A 20,636-nucleotide genomic window follows, 5' to 3' on the forward strand; every position below is an offset into this window, starting at 1 on the left:
CTGGTCACCAGGAGCGCTGCTTCTGGGTGAGCATTTTATTGTTTGCTTATGGCCTTATAGAGTTGGTTGAGAGCGGTCTTAGTGCCAGCATCGGTATGTGGTGGTAAATAGACGGCTATGAATAATATAGATGAGAACTCTCTTCGTAGATTGTGTTGTCTACAGCTCATCATAACGTACTCTACCTCAGGCGAGCAATACGTCGAGACTTCTTTAATATTAGACATCGCACACCAGCTGTTATTGACAAGAAGACACACACACCCACCCCTCTTCTTCCCAGACGTACCTTCTCTGTTCTGCTGATGCATTGAAAATCCTTCTAGCATAAATTGTCCGTGTCGTCTTTCAGCCACGAAACGGTGAAACATTGGACATTGCAGTTCTTAATGTCCTGTTGGTAGGATAATCGTAATCGTAGGTCATCCATTTTATTTTACAATGATTGCATGTTAGCAAGTAGAATTGATGGCAGTGGGAGTTTACTCGCTCGCCTACAGATTCTCAAAAGGCAGCCTGATCTGCATCCTCTTTTCCTCTGTCTTTTCTTCACGCAAATTACGTGGATCTGGGCCTGTTCCCGGAAGAGCAGTATATCTTTCTCGTCGGACTCGTTAAAAGAAAAAGCTTCTTCCAGTCTGTGGTGAGTAATCCATGTTCTGATGTCCAGAAGTTATTTTTGGTCATAAGAGATGGTAGCAGCAACATTATGTACAAAACAAGTTCAAAAATAAGTTACGAACAATGAAAAAAATAATAATAATAGCACAATTGATTAGGGGCATGTAAAACGACAGCCATCCTCTTCTGCGCCATTTTGGAAGTTTTGATTATTTCCGAAATACACAATCACAAAAACCTCAAATGTCTTACCTGAGCAGTGGATGAAAACAGAGAGGAGACTGGAGAGGTAAAGAGCAAAATCCATGACTACCACTCGCGCACACTCCCAGGAGCCAGATAGAGGCATACATTAATGAAAACACACACTCTGACGCACACACACACACACACACACACTCTCTGACCCTCCACCTGAGAGATGAAGAAAGGGGATGATAGTGAGGGAGGGAGAGAGTGAAAAAGGGAGAGATGGGGAGAGAGAGAGGGAGGTAGAGAGACAGAGAAGGTGGAGAAAATAACTACTGGCAGGTTTCTTCAAAGTTGTAGTCAAGTAGTTAGAGCAACACCTACTGGCCATATTTATCATAGCAAACCACACACATGGAATGTCCTACTGACATTGTGGATCTATTTAGAAACCTGATCATCTGATATTCCCAGTGGCGACCCGTCATTCAAGGCAGGTGGGGCAGAGCCCCCCATTAAGCAAATAAATAAAAAAATTAAAATAATACGTATCACATATCAGTTGGCAAACTGATTGAGTTAATAAAGCTGCATGCAAACATGGTCTCTTTTCTTGCTTTCTTGAGTAAGGCAGCTCCAAAATGCAGTTGTTTCAGCCTAGCTCAGTGCTTTCTTTGGTGGTGGGGCAGCCAGAAGAAAATACAGAGCATAGTGGTTGATAATGTTCTCAAGTTGCACCGTGATTGGCTCAGTGTTCTCTCACTCATAGGGACACTACGTCACTGCCAAATATACAGGGACAGCTAGAAAGTTCAAGCCACTTGGTTGTTGCCATAGATTTACATTAGAAGTGCACATCCAAGAAGGCTCAAGGTCATTGGCCACAGATTAAATGATGTCAAATCATGTTTTATGTACTGGAGCTTTGATTGGACTGATCATGTCAACATCATACTTTCAAAATCTTAGCTAGCAAGCTAAACAAGCAGTCTTCATGAATCAAGTCGATAATCTCTTGTAAATCCTTTTCAATCCTTGTCATATGAAGAGAAATTATAGATTAAACATATTGGTGCTCCTTCGGCCATTGGACATAAACATTAGACAAGTTCAAATTCAAAAATATGTGATTTGGAAGGAATCAGTGGCTAACTAGCCTGCTATTCGCTGCATAAGCACTAGCCTGCTATTCGGTGGAGAGGGTAAGTTGTCCAAGTCTGTGAATTTGAAGTTGGGAACTCGGGCCTCTTTCTAGAGCTCCGTCCTGAAGATCTCTGACATGATTCAACCTTGATTTTTTCAGAGTTCCTAGTTGTCTTGAAAGTTCTATGACAAAATTTGCCACAAAAAGGACCACTGCGCCACCTTCCTGTTCAAGTGAGGACAGCACAACAAGGTGAGTCCAAAAATGTCTTGAATGCTGCTGCAAAAATGATGTAATATGCCAGTGAGATATGTATAATGTAGCTAAGAAAGTAATTATAAGTATATGTTGTGTAGTAAGCTGTTAGTAGCCCATGTGCCTCACCATAATAATTTGGTTCCTTTCCCCCTCATAACTTAGCCTTCTTTTCTGACTTGGTGGTTTACATGTAGCCTGTTTTAGAGAAATGTCATCATCGAATACTCTTAAGAGCTTTCATTGTCTGCTTATATGCCCCCTTTACTTATCCTACAGTTCTGACTTGGTGTACAAGGAGAATACTGTAAGAACGGCCCATGTTCTGAATTCTGTCACTTTACATTTAAAAAGTTTAAAAACAAATTGTTATGACTACGTCCGTCTTAGCTCGCTCATTAATGTCTTAATCAAAATCACGGATTTCCTCTCCGCTCATTGTTCCCTTATGCCATAGTTTGTACATATCAATTGTCAGTAGAAACCACATTTGTTTAAGCAAGCCATATCAAATTAGTGTTTTTAAAAGGCAGTAAATGAGGCTGAATGAACTGTTTCGCTGCCAGACAAGGTTCCGCTGAAAGCCAGGTGTAGCGGTGGTAAGGATTTACTCAATGGTGCTGAAAAGAAAGCTCTGCTGTTGGGACAGATTTATGTAGGCCCTAACCGTTTGTGGGCACCGTTTGTCACCGTTAGAGTGCAATCCATGTATTGTTTAGTCTTGTGTTGTGTAGTGCCTTTGCTGGCATGCATAAAAAACATTTGGGGGGAGTTTACCGCACCAAGATATACATGCTAAAATCGCCACTGGATATTCCTCTCATTCCCTATCAATAACACAACCGCAATCAATAAGTGAAGGACATAAAAATGGATTTATTACAAATCAATTACAATCAATGCCATGGGAATGCTCTGACGGCAATACCAAAACATTGAAATTATACGCTGTTACTCCTTCATTGTTGCTCAGGCATAGTAGTTGTCATACTTTGTTACACCCTGAGCTATTGAATACAAGTTCTTCAGGCAAATATTTTACGAACTCTGTGGTGAAATGGAAGGTGTAATTCTCGAAAGGTACTTGATTGGTTATTTGGTTTTGTTTCAGGCACATAGTGTGAATGTGAAAGATAAAAAATACAATGCAACAATCAGAACAATTGCCCTGGAAAAGCATGGTAAATCACTGACAGGGAATGTTAAAGTTCTACTTCAAATAAAATACATCTCCATTGCAATCTCTTTCTAACGGTTGAAATTAAAAACTGAAATGATAACAGAACTAGAGTTGTGCTTCTCTGAGGCTGACTGAAACATACAAGCATGTGTAATAGTAGTACAATATTAACACACAATACTTCATGATTATTCATTCATATGAAAGGAATTTATGCAATCCTTAGAGAACCTTGCATATAGGTCAGCTATGCTTCTTCATAGCGCAGCGATATGACCAGTTATAACCTTTTATAAGAGGTATGCATTGTATATTTTGATACATTTTCCAAAATGTTAATAAGCAGCAAACATTTCAACGTTTTAAGGCTTAAAATAAAAAGCGGACAGGTTTAACTAACAAATTCACATAATATTACACTGATTAACGTGCCATAAATCAGATAAAAAATCACATTCATAAAATCTGTTGCGGCTAGCTAATGTTAGTAAGCATTAGCAAGCTAATCCTTCTGAAACGGCTTCATGCAGAACTGCATAATAATTCTGATAGGGGTTATTGGGGAGGGGTTAAAGGTTGAACCTGACATTACTATGGTTACGAATGATTATTATCTTGAAGCAGACAGAATCTTAACCGCGTCAAAGTTCATTTAGCACTTTTAGAGCCAACTCTGTTCCAGGGTCCAGCGGGTCACCAGAGTAACATCAGGCCAGAAGTACGGTTAGACTTGTTTGATCTCACTGAAGATATCTCTGAAGAAACACACAGAAACACACACATCCACCAATCAGTGAAACTCAATCTAAAATTCCCAAATCGCTTCTTACCAGCCCCCCCCCCCCCACACACACACACAGTTTCCTCCTTCCCCCTAACCTGTAACACCACAGCAGCCACCACAGCGATGATAGCGAGCAGCGTCATGCGTCCTAACCACCCCAGGTCTGGATTTTTGAGGATGAAGAAGCGTGCCCAGAACAGTTTCTTGGCAGTATGGGGAGGGTAGCGCATGTCGTTAACCCCCTCCATCTTCAGCTGCTTGATAAGACAGCCCCTCAGGTGGCTCAGGTTGTCAAAGCTGAACTTTCCGTGGTAGCTGCCCATTCCACTGTTACCTACAGGGGGAAAATTGAAGAACACATATCTCTTCTCATTTGACTCCGTGTGAAACAGCAATGTTTTGTTGTTGTGTTATGTAGTGAACCTTACTTACCCACTCCACCAAAGGGCAGTGCACTGACAGAGTAGTGCACAAGACAGTCATTAGCCAACACTCCTCCACTGGAGGTCTCTGCTATCACTTTCTTTATCACCTAAAGAGAGAGATGGGATGAGAGAGAGAGAGAGAAGGGGGATGCAGAGAGAGAAGAGCAAGGGAGGGAGGGTTGAGTAGGAGGGGTGAGAGGAGTGAGAGAGAATGAGACATTTTAATGAAAAAAACAGCCCACCATTATTGTTTTAAAAATAAATAGTTGCTGAGCATGTGCTTGTGTGTTCTCTATATGTGTGCATGTGTGAGTGGTTACCTTGTCATCAGGTGAGAAGATATAGAGGGCGAGGGGTTTCTCTCCCTTGTTGATGAAGTTGATGGCCTCGTCCACTCCACTGACCGTCAGGATGGGGAGCAGGGGACCAAAAATCTCCTCCTGCATCACCTTGGAGTTCACCTGCACGTCCTTCAGTACTGTAGGAGCTGAGAAGGAGGGAGGACAGATATGGATTAACTAGATGTGTCAGGGAAACCAGTAGCAGCACTGTATGGTCTGAGTAGGGGATAATATATTTAGAGGTCAACTAGATGGGAAACCAAATTTAACCCCATAGCAGTACTGTAGGAGCTGAGGAGGGGAGCATAGATACACAACTAAATGTGTCAGGGTATCCAACTGTAGGGCATGTGGTGGGCAGAACATAGATATACATGAACTAGATGGGAAACCAACTTTAACCCCATAGCAGTACTGTAGGAGCTGAGGAGGGGAGCATATATACACAACTAGATGTGTCAGGGTGACCAACAGCAGAGTATGTGGTGGCCAGAACATAGATATACATCAACTAGATGGGAAACCAACTTTAACCCCATAGCAGTGCTGTAGGAGCTGAGGAGGGGAGCAAAGATACACAACTAGATGTGTCAGGGTGACCAACAGCAGGGTATGTTGTGGCCAGAACATAGATATACATTAACTAGATGGGAAACCAACTTTAACCCCAAAGCAGTACTGTAGGAGCTGAGGAGGGGAGCATAGATACACAACTAGATGTGTCAGGGTAACCAACTATTGGGTATGCGATGCCCTGAGCATAGATATACATCAACTAGATCTACAAATAAGGGCTTAACACTAACTGCTTGGTACTAAATAATGTAGTGGGGTTTGTTTGTGTAAATAATAACCATGGGCCTGTAATGCAGTAGTAATCCTGTAGTGCATTGCGAAAGTATTCGGCCCCCTTGAACTTTGCAACCTTTTGCCACATTTCAGGCTTCAAACATAAAGATATAAAACTGTATTTTTTTGTGAAGAATCAACAACAAGTGGGACACAATCATGAAGTGGAACGACATTTATTGGATATTTCAAACTTTTTTAACAAATCAAAAACTGAAAAATTGGGCGTGCAAAATTATTCAGCCCCCTTAAGTTAATACTTTGTAGCGCCACCTTTTGCTGCGATTACAGCTGTAAGTCGCTTGGGGTATGTCTCTATCAGTTTTGCACATCGAGAGACTGACATTTTTTCCCATTCCTCCTTGCAAAACAGCTCGAGCTCAGTGAGGTTGGATGGAGAGCATTTGTGAACAGCAGTTTTCAGTTCTTTCCACAGATTCTCGATTGGATTCAGGTCTGGACTTTGACTTGGCCATTCTAACACCTGGATATGTTTATTTTTGAACCATTCCATTGTAGATTTTGCTTTATGTTTTGGATCATTGTCTTGTTGGAAGACAAATCTCCGTCCCAGTCTCAGGTCTTTTGCAGACTCCATACGGTTTTCTTCCAGAATGGTCCTGTATTTGGCTCCATCCATCTTCCCATCAATTTTAACCATCTTCCCTGTCCCTGCTGAAGAAAAGCAGGCCCAAACCATGATGCTGCCACCACCATGTTTGACAGTGGGGATGGTGTGTTCAGCTGTGTTGCTTTTACGGCAAACATAACGTTTTGCATTGTTGCCAAAAAGTTCAATTTTGGTTTCATCTGACCAGAGCACCTTCTTCCACATGTTTGGTGTGTCTCCCAGGTGGCTTGTGGCAAACTTTCTTCTTGCCAAACGACACTTTTTATGGATATCTTTAAGAAATGGCTTTCTTCTTGCCACTCTTCCATAAAGGCCAGATTTGTGCAATATACGACTGATTGTTGTCCTATGGACAGAGTCTCCCACCTCAGCTGTAGATCTCTGCAGTTCATCCAGAGTGATCATGGGCCTCTTGGCTGCATCTCTGATCAGTCTTCTCCTTGTATGAGCTGAAAGTTTAGAGGGACGGCCAGGTCTTGGTAGATTTGCAGTGGTCTGATACTCCTTCCATTTCAATATTATCGCTTGCACAGTGCTCCTTGGGATGTTTAAAGCTTGGGAAATCTTTTTGTATCCAAATCCGGCTTTAAACTTCTTCACAACAGTATCTCGGACCTGCCTGGTGTGTTCCCTGTTCTGTCACATCCGACGACCGTCAGAGCCAGTGTAGTACGATTCAATCTTAGTCCTGTATTGACGTTTTGCCTGTTTGATGGTTCGTCGGAGGGCATAGCGGGATTTCTTATACGTTTCCCGCTCCTTGAAAGCGGCAGCTCTAGCCGTTAGCTCAGTGCGGATGTTGCCTGCAATCCATGGCTTCTGGTTGGGGTATGTACGTACAATCACTGTGGGGACGACGTCATCGATTCACTTATTGATGAAGCCAATGACTGATGTGGTGTACTCCTCAATGCCATTGGAGGAATCCCGGAACATATTCCAATCTGTGCTAGCAAAACAGTCCTGTAGTTTAGCATCTGCTTCATCTGACCACTTTTTTATTGATCAAGTCACTGGTGCTTCCTGCTTTAATTTTTGCTTGTAAGCAAGAATCAGGAGGACATAATTATGGTCAGATTGCCAAATGGAGGGCGAGGGAGAGCTTTGTATGCATCTCTGTGTGTGGAGTAAAGGTGGTCCAGAGTTTTTTTCCCCCCTCTGGTTGCACATTTAACATGCTGATAGAAAAATTATTTACGTTTCCCTGCATTAAAGTCCCCAGCTACTAGGAGTGCCGCCTCTGGGTGAGCATTTTCTTGTTTGCTTAGGGCGGAATACAGCTCATTCAATGTTATCTTAGTGCCAGGCCTCAGTCTGTGGTTGTATGTAAACAGCTACGAAAAATACAGATGAAAACTCTCTAGGTAGATAGTGTGGTCTACAGCTTATCATGAGATACTCTACCTCAGGCGAGCAATAGTTCGAGAGTTTAATCTTCCACGTAGGTCTTCTATTTTATTTTCCAAAGATTGCACGTTTGCTAGCAGAATGGAAGGAAGTGGGGGTTCATTTGATTGCCTACAAATTCTCAGAAGGCAGCCCGCCCTTTGGCCACTTTTTCTCTTCACGCAAATCATGGTGATCTGGGCCTGTTCCTGGGAGAGCAGTATATCATTCACGTCGGGCTCGTCAGACTCGTTAAAGGGAAAAAAGGTTTCTGCCAGTCCGTGGTGAGTAATCACAGTCCTGATGTCCAGAAGTTATTTTCGGTCATAAGAGACTGTAGTGGCAACATTATGTACAAAATAAGTTTAAAAAAACAACAATGCAAAGAAACTAACAAAAAACACAACTGGTTGGGGGCACATAAAACGTCAGCCTTCTTCTCTGGCGCCATCTTAGGTAGCTATGCCTATCATAAGTAGTACAGTATCTATGTAGCATTATGCTTGTCATAAGTAGTACCTATGTAGCACGTTGACTCATCACTATCCCCTCCTATAGCGATGGTGCTGTCCTCTGTCATGGCCATGATGCGTTTGAAGTGGCGCTGGTTGATGATGCGTCCGTAGTCGGGGCAGGTCTTGGGGTCCTCTGTGTAGAAGGCCTGAAAGGAAAATACATGTACACAATTGACCAATTGTACATTACATAATAAATAGGGTTGCCTGACAAAGTCACGAAAATGATGACGTGAAAATTATGCCAAGAAGCTGTAATGTGGGAAATCGTAGTTTCATCTTGTTCTTAACACCTGAAAACAAGACATGGTATCTTGACTTATGTCACGTATATGCCATTATGTCAAAAATTGGATCACTAACTAACAACTGTAACAATTAGGGATGCACGATATATCGGTAAGCATATCGGAATCTGCCGATATTAGCTAAAAATACAAACATCGGCATCGGCCCGATGTCTAGTTTAACGCTGATGTGCATAATTGATGTCAAAGCTGACGTAGTTAGATGACGTAATGGCGCCACGAAAATTATAGCGCTACACGTACAACACAGCATTCCTAATCTAGCCCACAATGTCTGCTGTGTGGATCGAGCAGTCAACAAGTCGAGCAGTCATTTGAAAGAGGAAGAACATTTCAGCGAGACAACTCAAAGGCGAAATCCATTCAAGATGATGGAATTCACTGCCCTTGACAATTAACCTTTCTCTATCGTGGATGATGTGGGCTTTCGCTGACTGATCAAGCACCTCTATCCCTGGTACACAATACCAAGTAGGAATTATTTTTCAGATGTTGCCCTACCAGAGTTACACAGTATTGCTTACACGTACATCCATGAGCTACTTGCTATGGGCGTCACTGCTATTAGCTTGACAGCACAGTGGTCGACAAAGGATTTTGTACTGAGGAAAGCCGTATTGCATGCTCAAGAATGTGCTGGTTTTCATACCGCTGCTGCCATTTCAATGGCATTTGAGAACATGTTTGAAAGTTGGAAACATGAACACACTCCTAGCGCCATTCGATCAACTGACTGGAGATATAAGCTCATCAACTGCGTCTGCAGCAGACGTGATACCCTCTGTCATGGCATTGAAACCATTGAAACTGCCAACACAGACCGTTGGGTTAACTTAGAAAAGTACTCCACTAGAGGCTGTGAACAAGCAATTTGGTTTAATTCTCTCTGAGCCTCTTTACTGTGTCACCACCATGCTCGATGCAAGGTACAAGGACTGCTACTTCGATGCAGACAAGAAACAGGGTTTACGTGAAATGTTAGACAGCTGGACAAGATGGAAAAAGGACACAGTGACAGTGCGCACTGAGGAAGAGAGGCCACGGACAGACAGAGCTGAAACCTCACTGCTTGATGTAATGATGAAATCGAAACAGCACAGCGAGTAAGTGAAAGAAATAGGCTTTGATTATGTTTTACTGGTAATGGGGACATAAATGCCAACAAAATAACTTTTTGGTCAGTGTGTGTGTGTTTCAACTATTTAACTGTACTAGAATGCTTAAAAGGTCGCTAAAATTGTAAATATAGGGTATAGGTATCAGGTTTTTTGGCAAGGAAAATATTGGATATCGGTATCAGCCAAAACTACCGATCCTCGACTTCAAAGATGTCCTTTACAAAATAGCCTCCAACACTCTACTCAACAAATTGGATGCAGTCTATCACAGTGCCATCCATTTTGTCATCAAAGCCCCATATACTACCCACCACTGCGACCTGTATGCTCTCGTTGGCTGGCACTCGCTTCATACTCGTCGCCAAACCCACTGGCTCCAGGTCATCTACAAGTCTCTGCTAGGTAAAGCCCCGCCTTATCTCAGCTCACTGGTAACCATAGCAGCACCCACCCGTAGCACGCGCTCCAGCAGGTATATCTCACTGGTCACCCCCAAAGCCAATTCTTCCTTTGGCTGCCTCTCCTTCCAGTTCTCTGCTACCAATGACTGGAAAGAACTGCAAAAATCACTAAAGCTGGAGACTCTTACCTCCCTCACTAGCTTTAAGCCCCAGCTGGCAGAGCAGCTCACAGATCACTGCACCTGTACATAGCCCATCCAATCTACCTCATCCCCATACTGTATTTATTTATCTTCCTCCTTTGCACCCCAGTATCTCTTCTTGCACATTCATCTTCTGCACATTCTACCATTCCAGTGTTTAATTGCTATATTGTAATTACTTCACCACTATGGCCTATTTATTCCCTTACCCTACCTCATTTGCACATGCTGTATACAGACTTTTCTATTGTATTATTGATCGTATGTTTGTTTATTCCATGTGTAACTCTGTGTTGTTGTTTGTGTCAAACTGCTTTGCTTTATCTTGGCCAGGTCACAGTTGCAAATGAGAACTTGTTCTCAACTAGCCTACCTGGTTAAATAAAGTTGGATTATTTTTTTTTTTTATGTAATATCGGCGCATCCCTAGTAGCAATGTATTTGAGCGATAACAAGTGCTCATTGTGCAAATGTATTTATATTTTCAATAAACATTTGGAGATGAAATATAGTTGATTTCCTTTTGATTTTAAACCAACGCCGTCTGTTTTGCACCAAAGTTTTTGTTGCTAAACAACCCACCTGTCTATAATTATAATAAGCTTGTGAGAGCACTGGTTTTGTGGGACAAAAACATCAGGGAAAAGGCCTCCTTTTTCACTCCAACAAAAACTGTCAGTACCTTTATGGTTGCTACTCAATGCTTAGTTCGTGAAGCCAGATATATACTCCTTTTTATACTCCCAACATAGTGAGTTGTACTTTGATGGACTTCTTGATCTCCTCCAGCACGCGGCCCTGGATGCTGGGCTCACACAGGATGTAGTCTGGCGCGATACACGTCTGCCCACAGTTAGAATACTTCCCCCATGTCACACGCCTACAGGAGAGAGAAGAGGAAAGAGAGGGAGGGACAAGGTGAGAAGAGATTTAGAACGTTTTATCTGTCTGTCTGTTTCTGTATCTGTGTGTGTTCTCTTACCGGCAGGCGATGGGGATGTCACAATTCTTGTCGATGTAACAGGGGCTCTTGCCCCCCAGCTCCAAGGTAATAGGGGTGAGGTGTTTGGCTGCTGCCTCCATCACCAGTTTCCCCACCATGCTGTTCCCTGTGTAGAACACATGGTCGAACCGCTGACGCAGCAACTCCTGGGTCTCTGATACACCCCCTGTCACCACTGGGTACAACTCCTAGAGATGCAGGGAAAAACACATTGTTATTTACAACACATTATGCATGATGTTATATACAGATTACATAACAGATCATTTAGCAGATGCTATTGTCCAGAAGAACTTACAGGAGCAATTAGAGATAAGTACCTTGCTCAAGGACACATCAACAGATTTGTCACTGAGGGGATTTGAACCACCTTTCAGGTACTGGCCCAACACTCTTTTCCACTAGGCTACCTGCCACCACAACAGGGAGGTAGATACACACTGTTTATACATCAACAGATTTGTCACCTAGTAGGCTCAGGGATTCGAACCAGCTACCTTACGGATACTGGCAAAACACTCTTTACCGCTAGTCTATCTGCCACTCCTACAGCGGTAAGGGTACAATACGGCTTTTTAAATGCCGACACTAAACCTTCTCTCAAGAAACTTTCGAAGCGCAATTGAACAGGCATTTTACTTGTCTATAAAGGAATGCCATTTCTGAAATGGGACTCATACGTCAATCACTAGGCGAACAGAAATGTCAATCAAATAATCTTGAGCTGCTTGTGGACAGCCTGCCTGCATGCAGAGTCAGACCACTCTCTACTAAAAAAAAGTACTTTAAAGTTAGTTAAATACCGTGACTTACTAAGACATTTAGTAGAAAGAAAACACATCTTCCGCTTGGAATTGACCCCTAAGATTCAGTATTTTTGGAACGGAGATGACTGATTAGTTGCTGTACTCCTGAGAACACAAACGTTTTTCATAGCGAGGGACGGAGAGAAAGGGGCACAGTATAGGCAGGTAGGCCACCAGGCAGACAGAGTCAGAACCATGCACTAGGCCTATCTATCGGCAATCAAAAGCTACATATCGCAATGGAATGCTGTATTTTGCAATTTCTTGGGCCTATCATCAATGAATAGGCTAGAATATTCTACACGCAACAGACCAAAGACTGAGAAAGCACAGGTGAGCCAGCTGCACTGTGATTTTAATTTTGTGGGGGGAGGGAAATAAATCGATTTTTTCTATTTGGGATTCTTCTTAGCATTAAGATGTTTAAACGTTCAACCCCCTAGTGTGTGACTGCGTGTGCATGTGTGTTACCTTGTCTATGTAGGCGGGCAGCAGGTCCTCCATAACCTTGGCGGTGTGGACACACACCTCAGACGGCTTCACCACAGCAGCGTTGCCTGTCACAGAGAATAGTACAGTTGTCATTAGCATTAGCTTAAGGATGCTAAGACAAACAATGGAGTTATTGGTTAGCACTGGGTAATAAGTCTTGGGGCAGACAAACAAAGTTGGAGTGATACCTTATGAGTCGGACAGACAGAATGTGTTGGCATTTACTGGCATAGAAAGAGATCCTTATTCTATTTATATGTTTACTTATCTCTTATTCAGTCTAATCCAATGTTTGGTTCACACCTGCAGAGCAATTACATTTACATTTTATTCAGTTGGGGGGGGGGGCTATGCCAAGTTTGGGAAACTCTGAGTTAGCAGACACTCTTAAGTGTATTTAAGAAGTTTAGTAGGGATAACAACCACATACCACAGTCATTGCAATAGACCATTTTACAAAATATATTTATCACATATGATATTACAGTACTATATGTCCCTCTGCAGCCACCATCCACCGGGATGACTGGTGTGTGTGTGCAAAGGGCCTTCTGTAAGGCAAGGCAGAACTCTCACCGAGTGAACGGCCATAACCTTGCCTCTGGTAACTGATAGCAGGGTTAGAGAATAAAGTCCAGCCCAACACACACACATTAATCAATAACAGTCCAAGCTCAATGCCAACAGCTATTTACTTGGCTGAATGCTAAATGTCTGTTAAATATATTATGCCATTTCTCCATTACAAGAACCAGGAGGAACTAGGACGAAAGAAAACCAGACAAGATGTTTCCTCAAAGTGTTTCCACTACCAATCCAATCAGAATGGGAACTTGTTACTGGAAGACTCAATTGTTACGTCTCAATTAAGGCTTAACCAGAGATATATAGATCATTGGATGTGGGCCAAACCACTTAAACTCCAAAGATGTAGATGCTACATAGACCCACCGCTCTCTTCCAATTGTAAGACTGGTAAAAAATATTTTTAAAAGATTTCACCTTTATTTAACCAGGTAGGCCGGTTGAGAACAAGTTCTCATTTACAACTGCGACCTGGCCAAGATAAAGCAATGCAGTGCGACACAAACAACAACACAGCACCCCCCTATCCACATCGACGGGACAGTAGTGGAGAGGGTAGTAAGTTTTAAGTTCCTTGGAGTACACATCACGGACGAACTGAATTGGTCCACCCACACAGACAGCGTGGTGAAGAAGGAGCAGCAGTGCCTCTTCAACCTCAGGAGGCTGAATAAATTTGGCTTGTCACCAAAAGCACTCACAAACTTCTACAGATGCACAATCGAGAGCATCCTGTCGGGCTGTATCACCACCTGGTATGGCAACTGCTCCGCCCACAACCGTAAGGCTCTCCAGAGGGTAGTGAGCTCTGCACAACGTATCACCGGGGGCAAACTACCTGCCCTCCAGGACACCTACATCACCCGATGTCACAGGAAGGCCATAAAGATCATCAAGGACAACAACCACCCGAGCCACTGCCTGTTCACCCCGCTATCATCCAGAAGGCGAAGTCAGTACAGAGAGAGAAGCTGTTTTTTAGTCTATCTCAAGGCCATCAGACTGTTAAACAGCCACCACTAACATTGAGTGGCTGCTGCCAACATACTGACTCAACTCCAGCTCACTTTAATAATGGAAATTAATGGAAATTGATGTAAAAATGTATCACTAGCCACTGTAAACAATGCCACTTAATATAATGTTAATATAATGTTTACATACCCTACATTACTCATCTCATATGTATATACTGTATACCATCTACTGCATCTTGCCTATGCCATTTTGTACCATCACTCATTCATATATCTTTATGTACATATTCTTTATCCCTTTACACTTGTGTGTATAAGGTAGCAGTTGTGGAATTGCTAGGTTAGATTACTCGTTGGTTATTACTGCATTGTCAGAACTGGGGCGGCAGGGTAGCCTAGTGGTTAGAGCGTTGGACTAGTAACCGGAAGGTTGCAAGTTCGAATCACCGAGCTGACAAGGTACAAATCTGTTAATTTTCCATTTTTGTATTATTTGGAAAGAATTCCTTACAATAATAGTCATTCAGTGGGTGAGGATGAGAAGGAAAAGATAACATCTGCTTAAATTATTTAGCTTCCTCTTTTAAAATATAATTTGAGGAAAATCATAGATGACTCCGTCTTCAGTAACGAGTTTCTGCAAATGATTTTTGTTAGCGTTCCTGTGTTGGAGATTCAGGAAGAATTTGGTGCATTTTTCTCCATATTCTCTCCAGTTTGCTTTATTTTTGTAATAGATTACATTAGATTGTTTTTGAACAAGTTCCTCCAGTTCTTTTTGTTTTTCCTCTAACTTATTTAATATCTCTGTAGTATTGTTTTTATTGCTATCTACCTGTACTATTAGTTCATCTATTTCCCTTGTTAGTCTGGTCTCTTTAGCCAGAAACAGCTTCTTTTATTTTTTATTATTGATGAATGTTGAATTGAATGATCTCTGAAGGTACATTTAAAGGTATCCCAAAAAATAAGATGATTTGCTGAATCTATATTATACTGGAAAAATTCAGTTATAAATTATTTTGTCTTAGTTAAAAATAAATGGTTCTCCAGTAAATATTGATTAAATTTCAATATCCCATCCACATGGTAATTCTATAAGAGTTATGTGAAGGCCAATTAGATGATGATCCGATCGCATTCTGTCTCCTATTAAAACCTTTTTAACCTTTGATGCAAGAGAGAAAGAGACAAAAAAGTAGTCAACGCGACTAGCTTGATTAAGTCTCCTCCATGTATATCTCAATTGGTCAGGGTTTTTAGTCTCCAAATATACACTATTTCTAAGGTGTCCATAATATTTGTGATTTCCTTAAGGGCACGGTGATGATAGTTATAGTCTCCTATCATAATGATTTGATCATTTGTTGCCTGTAAATTCAATAAATTGGTATAAATATTTTCAAATAAGTATGGATCATCCTAATTTGGACCACATAGATTAATGAGCCAAATCACTTTTTTGTCCACTTTCATATTCAGAAAGATCCACCTTCCTTGCGAATCATTCTTAACTATTTGCATATTCAGATCGAAATTTTTGTTAATTAGTATCATCACGCCTTTTGAGTTCCTTTGTCCATGACAGAAAATGATTTCACCACCCCATTCCTTTTTTCCACGCAACTTCATCTAAGGATGTAGAGTAAGTTTCCTGTAAACAGTATATGTTATATTCCTTTTCTTTTAGCCACGTAAAGACTGATCATCTTTTTTTATAATCTGATAAACCATTACAATTATAACTGGCTATACTTATTTCACCCCTTATCATAACTAGATACTATTCTCAGTCTAAATTGACCATAATTAGTGCTTGTAAAGTTACTGCCATAAGAGGTATTATGACGGTCAAAATTAGAGATTTCAAATGTCTGATATTTAGAATTAAAGAAACAGGTTCTAGCAATATGTGTTTTATTCCCTTGCCTGTTTGCCTGTGAGCCAATGCCACAGATGTTAGAAAATGTAGTCAAGCTATTATGTGTGTAGTAAATCTGAGTAGGTTGATGTGTATGATATTGGATGATATAACCCTGCTAGGTCTTTGTAGGTAAAAGGTGTAAATTGGTCATATATTGGGATAAATTGGTCATCAAAAAGAAAGGAGGATCAAGGCACTCATCATATAATTAAAATGCCTTCATTCAATGGAACAACGATTTTAAAACTCTGACCCGTTTCGGTAGCATATCATTCGTCAGGGAGTACAAAGACACATGTCTAAGTGAAGCTTTCTTAATTAACCAGAAAATGTGTGGTTATTTCTGGTTGTTTATCTAGCTGGCTAACGTTGTAGGATACCTCAGGTGTTTACTGTGGTGCTGCTTGTATACAAACAACAGAGTGATCATTGGCAACAAGCTTTTAAAACAGACAAACGTGAATAAAACAAACATAAATAATTCAGAAATACATTCACTGGCGGCCATCTTGGAAGGGGGAAAGATGGAGGGCTAGATGATCATGACTGACACAATACAAGGACGGAGTCTCACCCTTGGAGGATAAAGTCCCTGAAGGTGGCAGTGCTCAGAGTTCGCATGCATGCATGGAAGCACACACAAACACGCACACACAAATGAATAACAATCAAGGAACTTTGTACCTGTCTTTGATAGGTAAGAGGCTGAGAGGACAATTGTGTAATACTGATTAAAAGGACCTGGCCTGAGAGAAGCAGAGATGGATGAATGGTCTGGGGATAGGTCACACACAAACACACACAGACACACACTACCCAACCCCCCCACTCCCCCCTACCTGCAGCGATAGCCCCTATAAGTGGCTGTATGGTGACGGCCCAGGGGTAGTTCCATGCTCCTATGATGAGCACCACTCCCAGCGGTTCAGGCTGGATGTAAACAGTGTCTGAGATGGTCAGGAGGTTCTTCTCAACAGGCCGGGGGGCAGCCCACTCTGCCAGCTTCTTCACTGCAAGGACAATCTCCCCTTCCAGGCCCAGTGTCTCATACAGCTGGGTGCCTGCCTCACTCTGGATGAATGGAGGATAGAAGATGGATATGGACATAGATGAGGATAGATACATGCACACAGACACACTAGTGCGTGTGCAAACATATGCTGCAAAGACAAACACAAATATATTTATGCACATGCTCACACACACACACACACATACTCCTCTCTCACTCACACTGTGTCTGTCTGTTTGTCTCTCTACCTTGTTCAGGTCTTTCTTGATCGCCTCAGCTATCTCCTTCTCTCTCTCCAAGAGGAATCTCTGGAGGTTCTTCAGCTGGCGGATCCGGTGTTCTAAGGGCTTTGACCTCCCAGTGAGGAACGCTTTCCTCGCGCGCTCCACCGCCTTCTGCTCACGGGACATTCTACAAGAGGTGATGGATGGCTGGATGTTACAAACACGCCCCACAAAATAACATAAATGTTTCTACTGTAAACGAACGGCACTACTCACAACCATTTTATATTTTATACTCCTGAGTCATGCTGTGTTGATGACAACAAGGTTGTGTATCAGGGAGGGATGATTTCATCTATTGGCTATAATATTAAATAGTCAACATACTGATATGAATAGGCTAACTATGTTCATCCTGGGCTCGAAGACGTAACATAGTAAATGTAAATCTGGGACACTCAAATTAGTCAATATGTTACGTATGTTATATGTTATAGTTACATAAAACTGAAGGTTACTTAAGCCAAAAACAAAAGGAGGGGAGCTTGGTCAGGAAGGATGGGTGGGTGTATAACGCAAACTTCTAGCAGCCCAAAAGTTGTGCGTTTGAATCACATCTTAGACAACTTTAGCTTTTTAGCTAAACAGCAACTTTACAACTACTTAGAACATTTTTGCTGTTTTGCAACTACTTAGCATGTTAGCTAACTTTTCCCCTAATCCTAACTCCTAACCCTTAATATTAACCCTAACCTTAACCTCTAACCCTAATAAAAACCACAAGTCAGGTGTATTCAGGATGCTTTGAACATTAAATGAAATATTAAACATTAAACTCAAAATGTTATGACTTTGTAACTTTTAGATTTTGAGGGATGACATTTAAAGTGCGGGCACTTTTTTCAGACGATACATAGCCTCATATAATTAATTTTCAAAGACAAAGGTAGGCATATCAGATTTCAAATGACTAATGTGACAAAATTGGGGAATAGCAGTAGTGTTCTTGCTGACAAGCACACTAATTACCCTATATTTTAGCCCATTGTTAAGAATGATCTGACTAAAATAAGTAAATAAAAAATCTAATCTCCTGAAGACAAAATGCCATTAATCTGCCCCCACTTCCTAATCAAATAACATATTTATTGTCCCCCCTCTAGAATCAAATGTACGCTTTGGGTTCACAATCTTTTAGACAAAATTATTTTCATGGTTAACAAATCAGGTCACCCTACCAAACGTCCCTGCTAAAACATGCTGTAGGTCTCTGTCTGCTGCCTTTTCCATGTCACAGCCTAAATGCAAATCATCACCAAACAAGGGGACTAATGCAAGTGCGGATTAAATCGATGTTGTTGTTTCTCTCCATTCAACTTCACTCTAATCTTGAGGGGCGTTTCTTTAAAACATGCGTCCAATCCCCTTGATACCCTACATAACTAGCCCAATCATATGCTTCAATATGCCGCGGTTGACAGTGCTGTGGTAGGACAGGACAATGATAAAGGTTCCACTCATGGTGTTAAATTGGAGACTCAGGTGCTCCTATTTAAAACTGCGCTCATTTATTTAGCCAGGATAGTCCACTCAGTAACAATTGCCACTGTTTTCCAGTGAGTCCTGGGTTTCGTATCATCGATTTGGAGCACAGTTGAAAAGTTAACGCGCTGACTAATTAGACAAATAAAAGCCGTACTTTTCAATGCTGATGTCTCACCGCAAATTCGTGAGAGTTGGCAGCTCTGCCCTAACCCCTAGCCTAGCTAACTGTAAAACGGAAGTAGGTACTCGGTGCCACCTAGGCAACAAGCAAACGTTAGCCACCACAAATTGGAATTAATAACGTATCATACGTTTGCAAATGAGATTCGTAACATATTGTACGAATTGCAATTTGTAACATATCATTCGAAATTGATAAATTGATTTTGGACATCCACAAATTACTAGGTTGCTCTGTTTGCCTTGGTCAACCGACTTTGCCTGCTTTGGTGTTGTCGGCAATAACAGCTATGATGAAATGCTGTCAAAAGTAAATGACTTGTATTATCCCATTACAACGGCGTAACTACCTGTGAACTAAAGAACAGCGCATTGTAGGCTATGTAACAACATTGGCTCCATGCGAGATCAAATCATATAATCATTCTGAGCCGTTAAATTACATGGTAGCTTTGAGTTTGATTGACAGCTCTTTGTTATGGCAACAAACAAAACAAATCCGTTTAAGAAACGGTGTTGTTCATAATTCTATTCTGCTGAGTCAACATGTAGAAAAGGCTTGACCACAACCTTTAACACAGTAACGTTGTACTGGCCTACAGCAGGCCATTCTGTAACGTTTCTTGGTTATCACTAATTAAATGAATATGTTACTCGCAAACACAACGTCAACTCTTACCTGACTGGCTGTTATTCCAAATCTCACTCAGATTATTCGCAAATTTGCTAAATGCCGAATCAACGACGTTAGAAATGATCCGCAAACTCAGTCTGAACCACTATAGAGTAAACATGAAATACGGATCTACATTCACTTAATGTGGCACCCAAAGAAAGACGCGTGTGCGGAGTACCTACTTCTGTTTTACAGTGGAAAAGCGAAGTTAGGTTGAAATGACTGAATCCCTGAAAATCATAAACATCCCTTTTCCACCGCTGCTAAGGGTGGATCTCCGTTAATTCTGCCCCTCTGCTATTGGTGGACGCTGGTTGGGTAGTTAATGGTTAGTTTGCCTGTCACTCAAGCGTCAGAAATCCATGCACAATGATATTATAACCATGTTTTCCTACATGGTTATTACCTGGCGGTGACGCATAATCCCTTACTTGATCTTTATTTTATGATGTTGTTTTGTTTTCCAAACTTTTTGCACTGCAGAATGGTAGGCCTATCGCGAATAAAGCACATTTTTTAAAAACTTTATTTAACTAGGCAAGTAAGTTAAAGAACAATTTAATATTTTCAATGACAGCCTACCCTGGTTAGCGACAACGCTGGGCCAATTGTGCGCAGCCCTATGAAACTCCCAATCACTGCTGGTTGTGATACATCCTGAAATCGAACCAGGGTCTGTAGTGACGTCTTTAGCACTGAGATGCAGTGCTTTAGACTGCTGTGCCACTCGAGAGCCCAATGCTTCTATAGCCTAATGATTAATACATCAAATCCAATTTTATTGGGCACATAAACACGGTTAGCAGATGTAATTGGGAGTGTAGCGAAATGATAAAATAATGTATATGTGAAAGATAATGAT

General features: G+C 41.5%; 1 protein-coding gene across 3 annotated transcripts; it reads right to left on the minus strand.

Annotated features, from left to right (window-relative positions):
* Positions 1-3,065: 3,065 nt before the first annotated feature.
* On the minus strand, positions 3,066-20,094 carry LOC139393299 (aldehyde dehydrogenase 3 family, member A2b). Of its 3 annotated transcripts, none has more exons than XM_071141824.1 (11): positions 19,957-20,094; positions 17,398-17,560; positions 16,977-17,208; positions 12,631-12,716; positions 11,333-11,541; positions 11,113-11,230; positions 8,325-8,466; positions 4,919-5,085; positions 4,606-4,705; positions 4,269-4,507; positions 3,066-4,144 (listed from the first exon to the last, which is right to left on the minus strand). In XM_071141824.1, the coding sequence occupies exons 2-11, from the start codon at positions 17,557-17,559 to the stop codon at positions 4,130-4,132; spliced, it is 1,470 nt and encodes a 489-aa protein (XP_070997925.1). In that variant the 5' UTR covers position 17,560; positions 19,957-20,094; the 3' UTR covers positions 3,066-4,129. The 3 variants fall into 3 exon arrangements, with proteins under 3 accessions (XP_070997925.1, XP_070997924.1, XP_070997927.1); XM_071141823.1 differs by having other exon boundaries at positions 19,778-20,076; XM_071141826.1 differs by having other exon boundaries at positions 19,094-20,049.
* Positions 20,095-20,636: the final 542 nt, after the last annotated feature.

Source organism: Oncorhynchus clarkii, chromosome 33 (genome assembly GCF_045791955.1).
Source record: "Oncorhynchus clarkii lewisi isolate Uvic-CL-2024 chromosome 33, UVic_Ocla_1.0, whole genome shotgun sequence".
Taxonomy (NCBI): domain Eukaryota; kingdom Metazoa; phylum Chordata; class Actinopteri; order Salmoniformes; family Salmonidae; genus Oncorhynchus; species Oncorhynchus clarkii.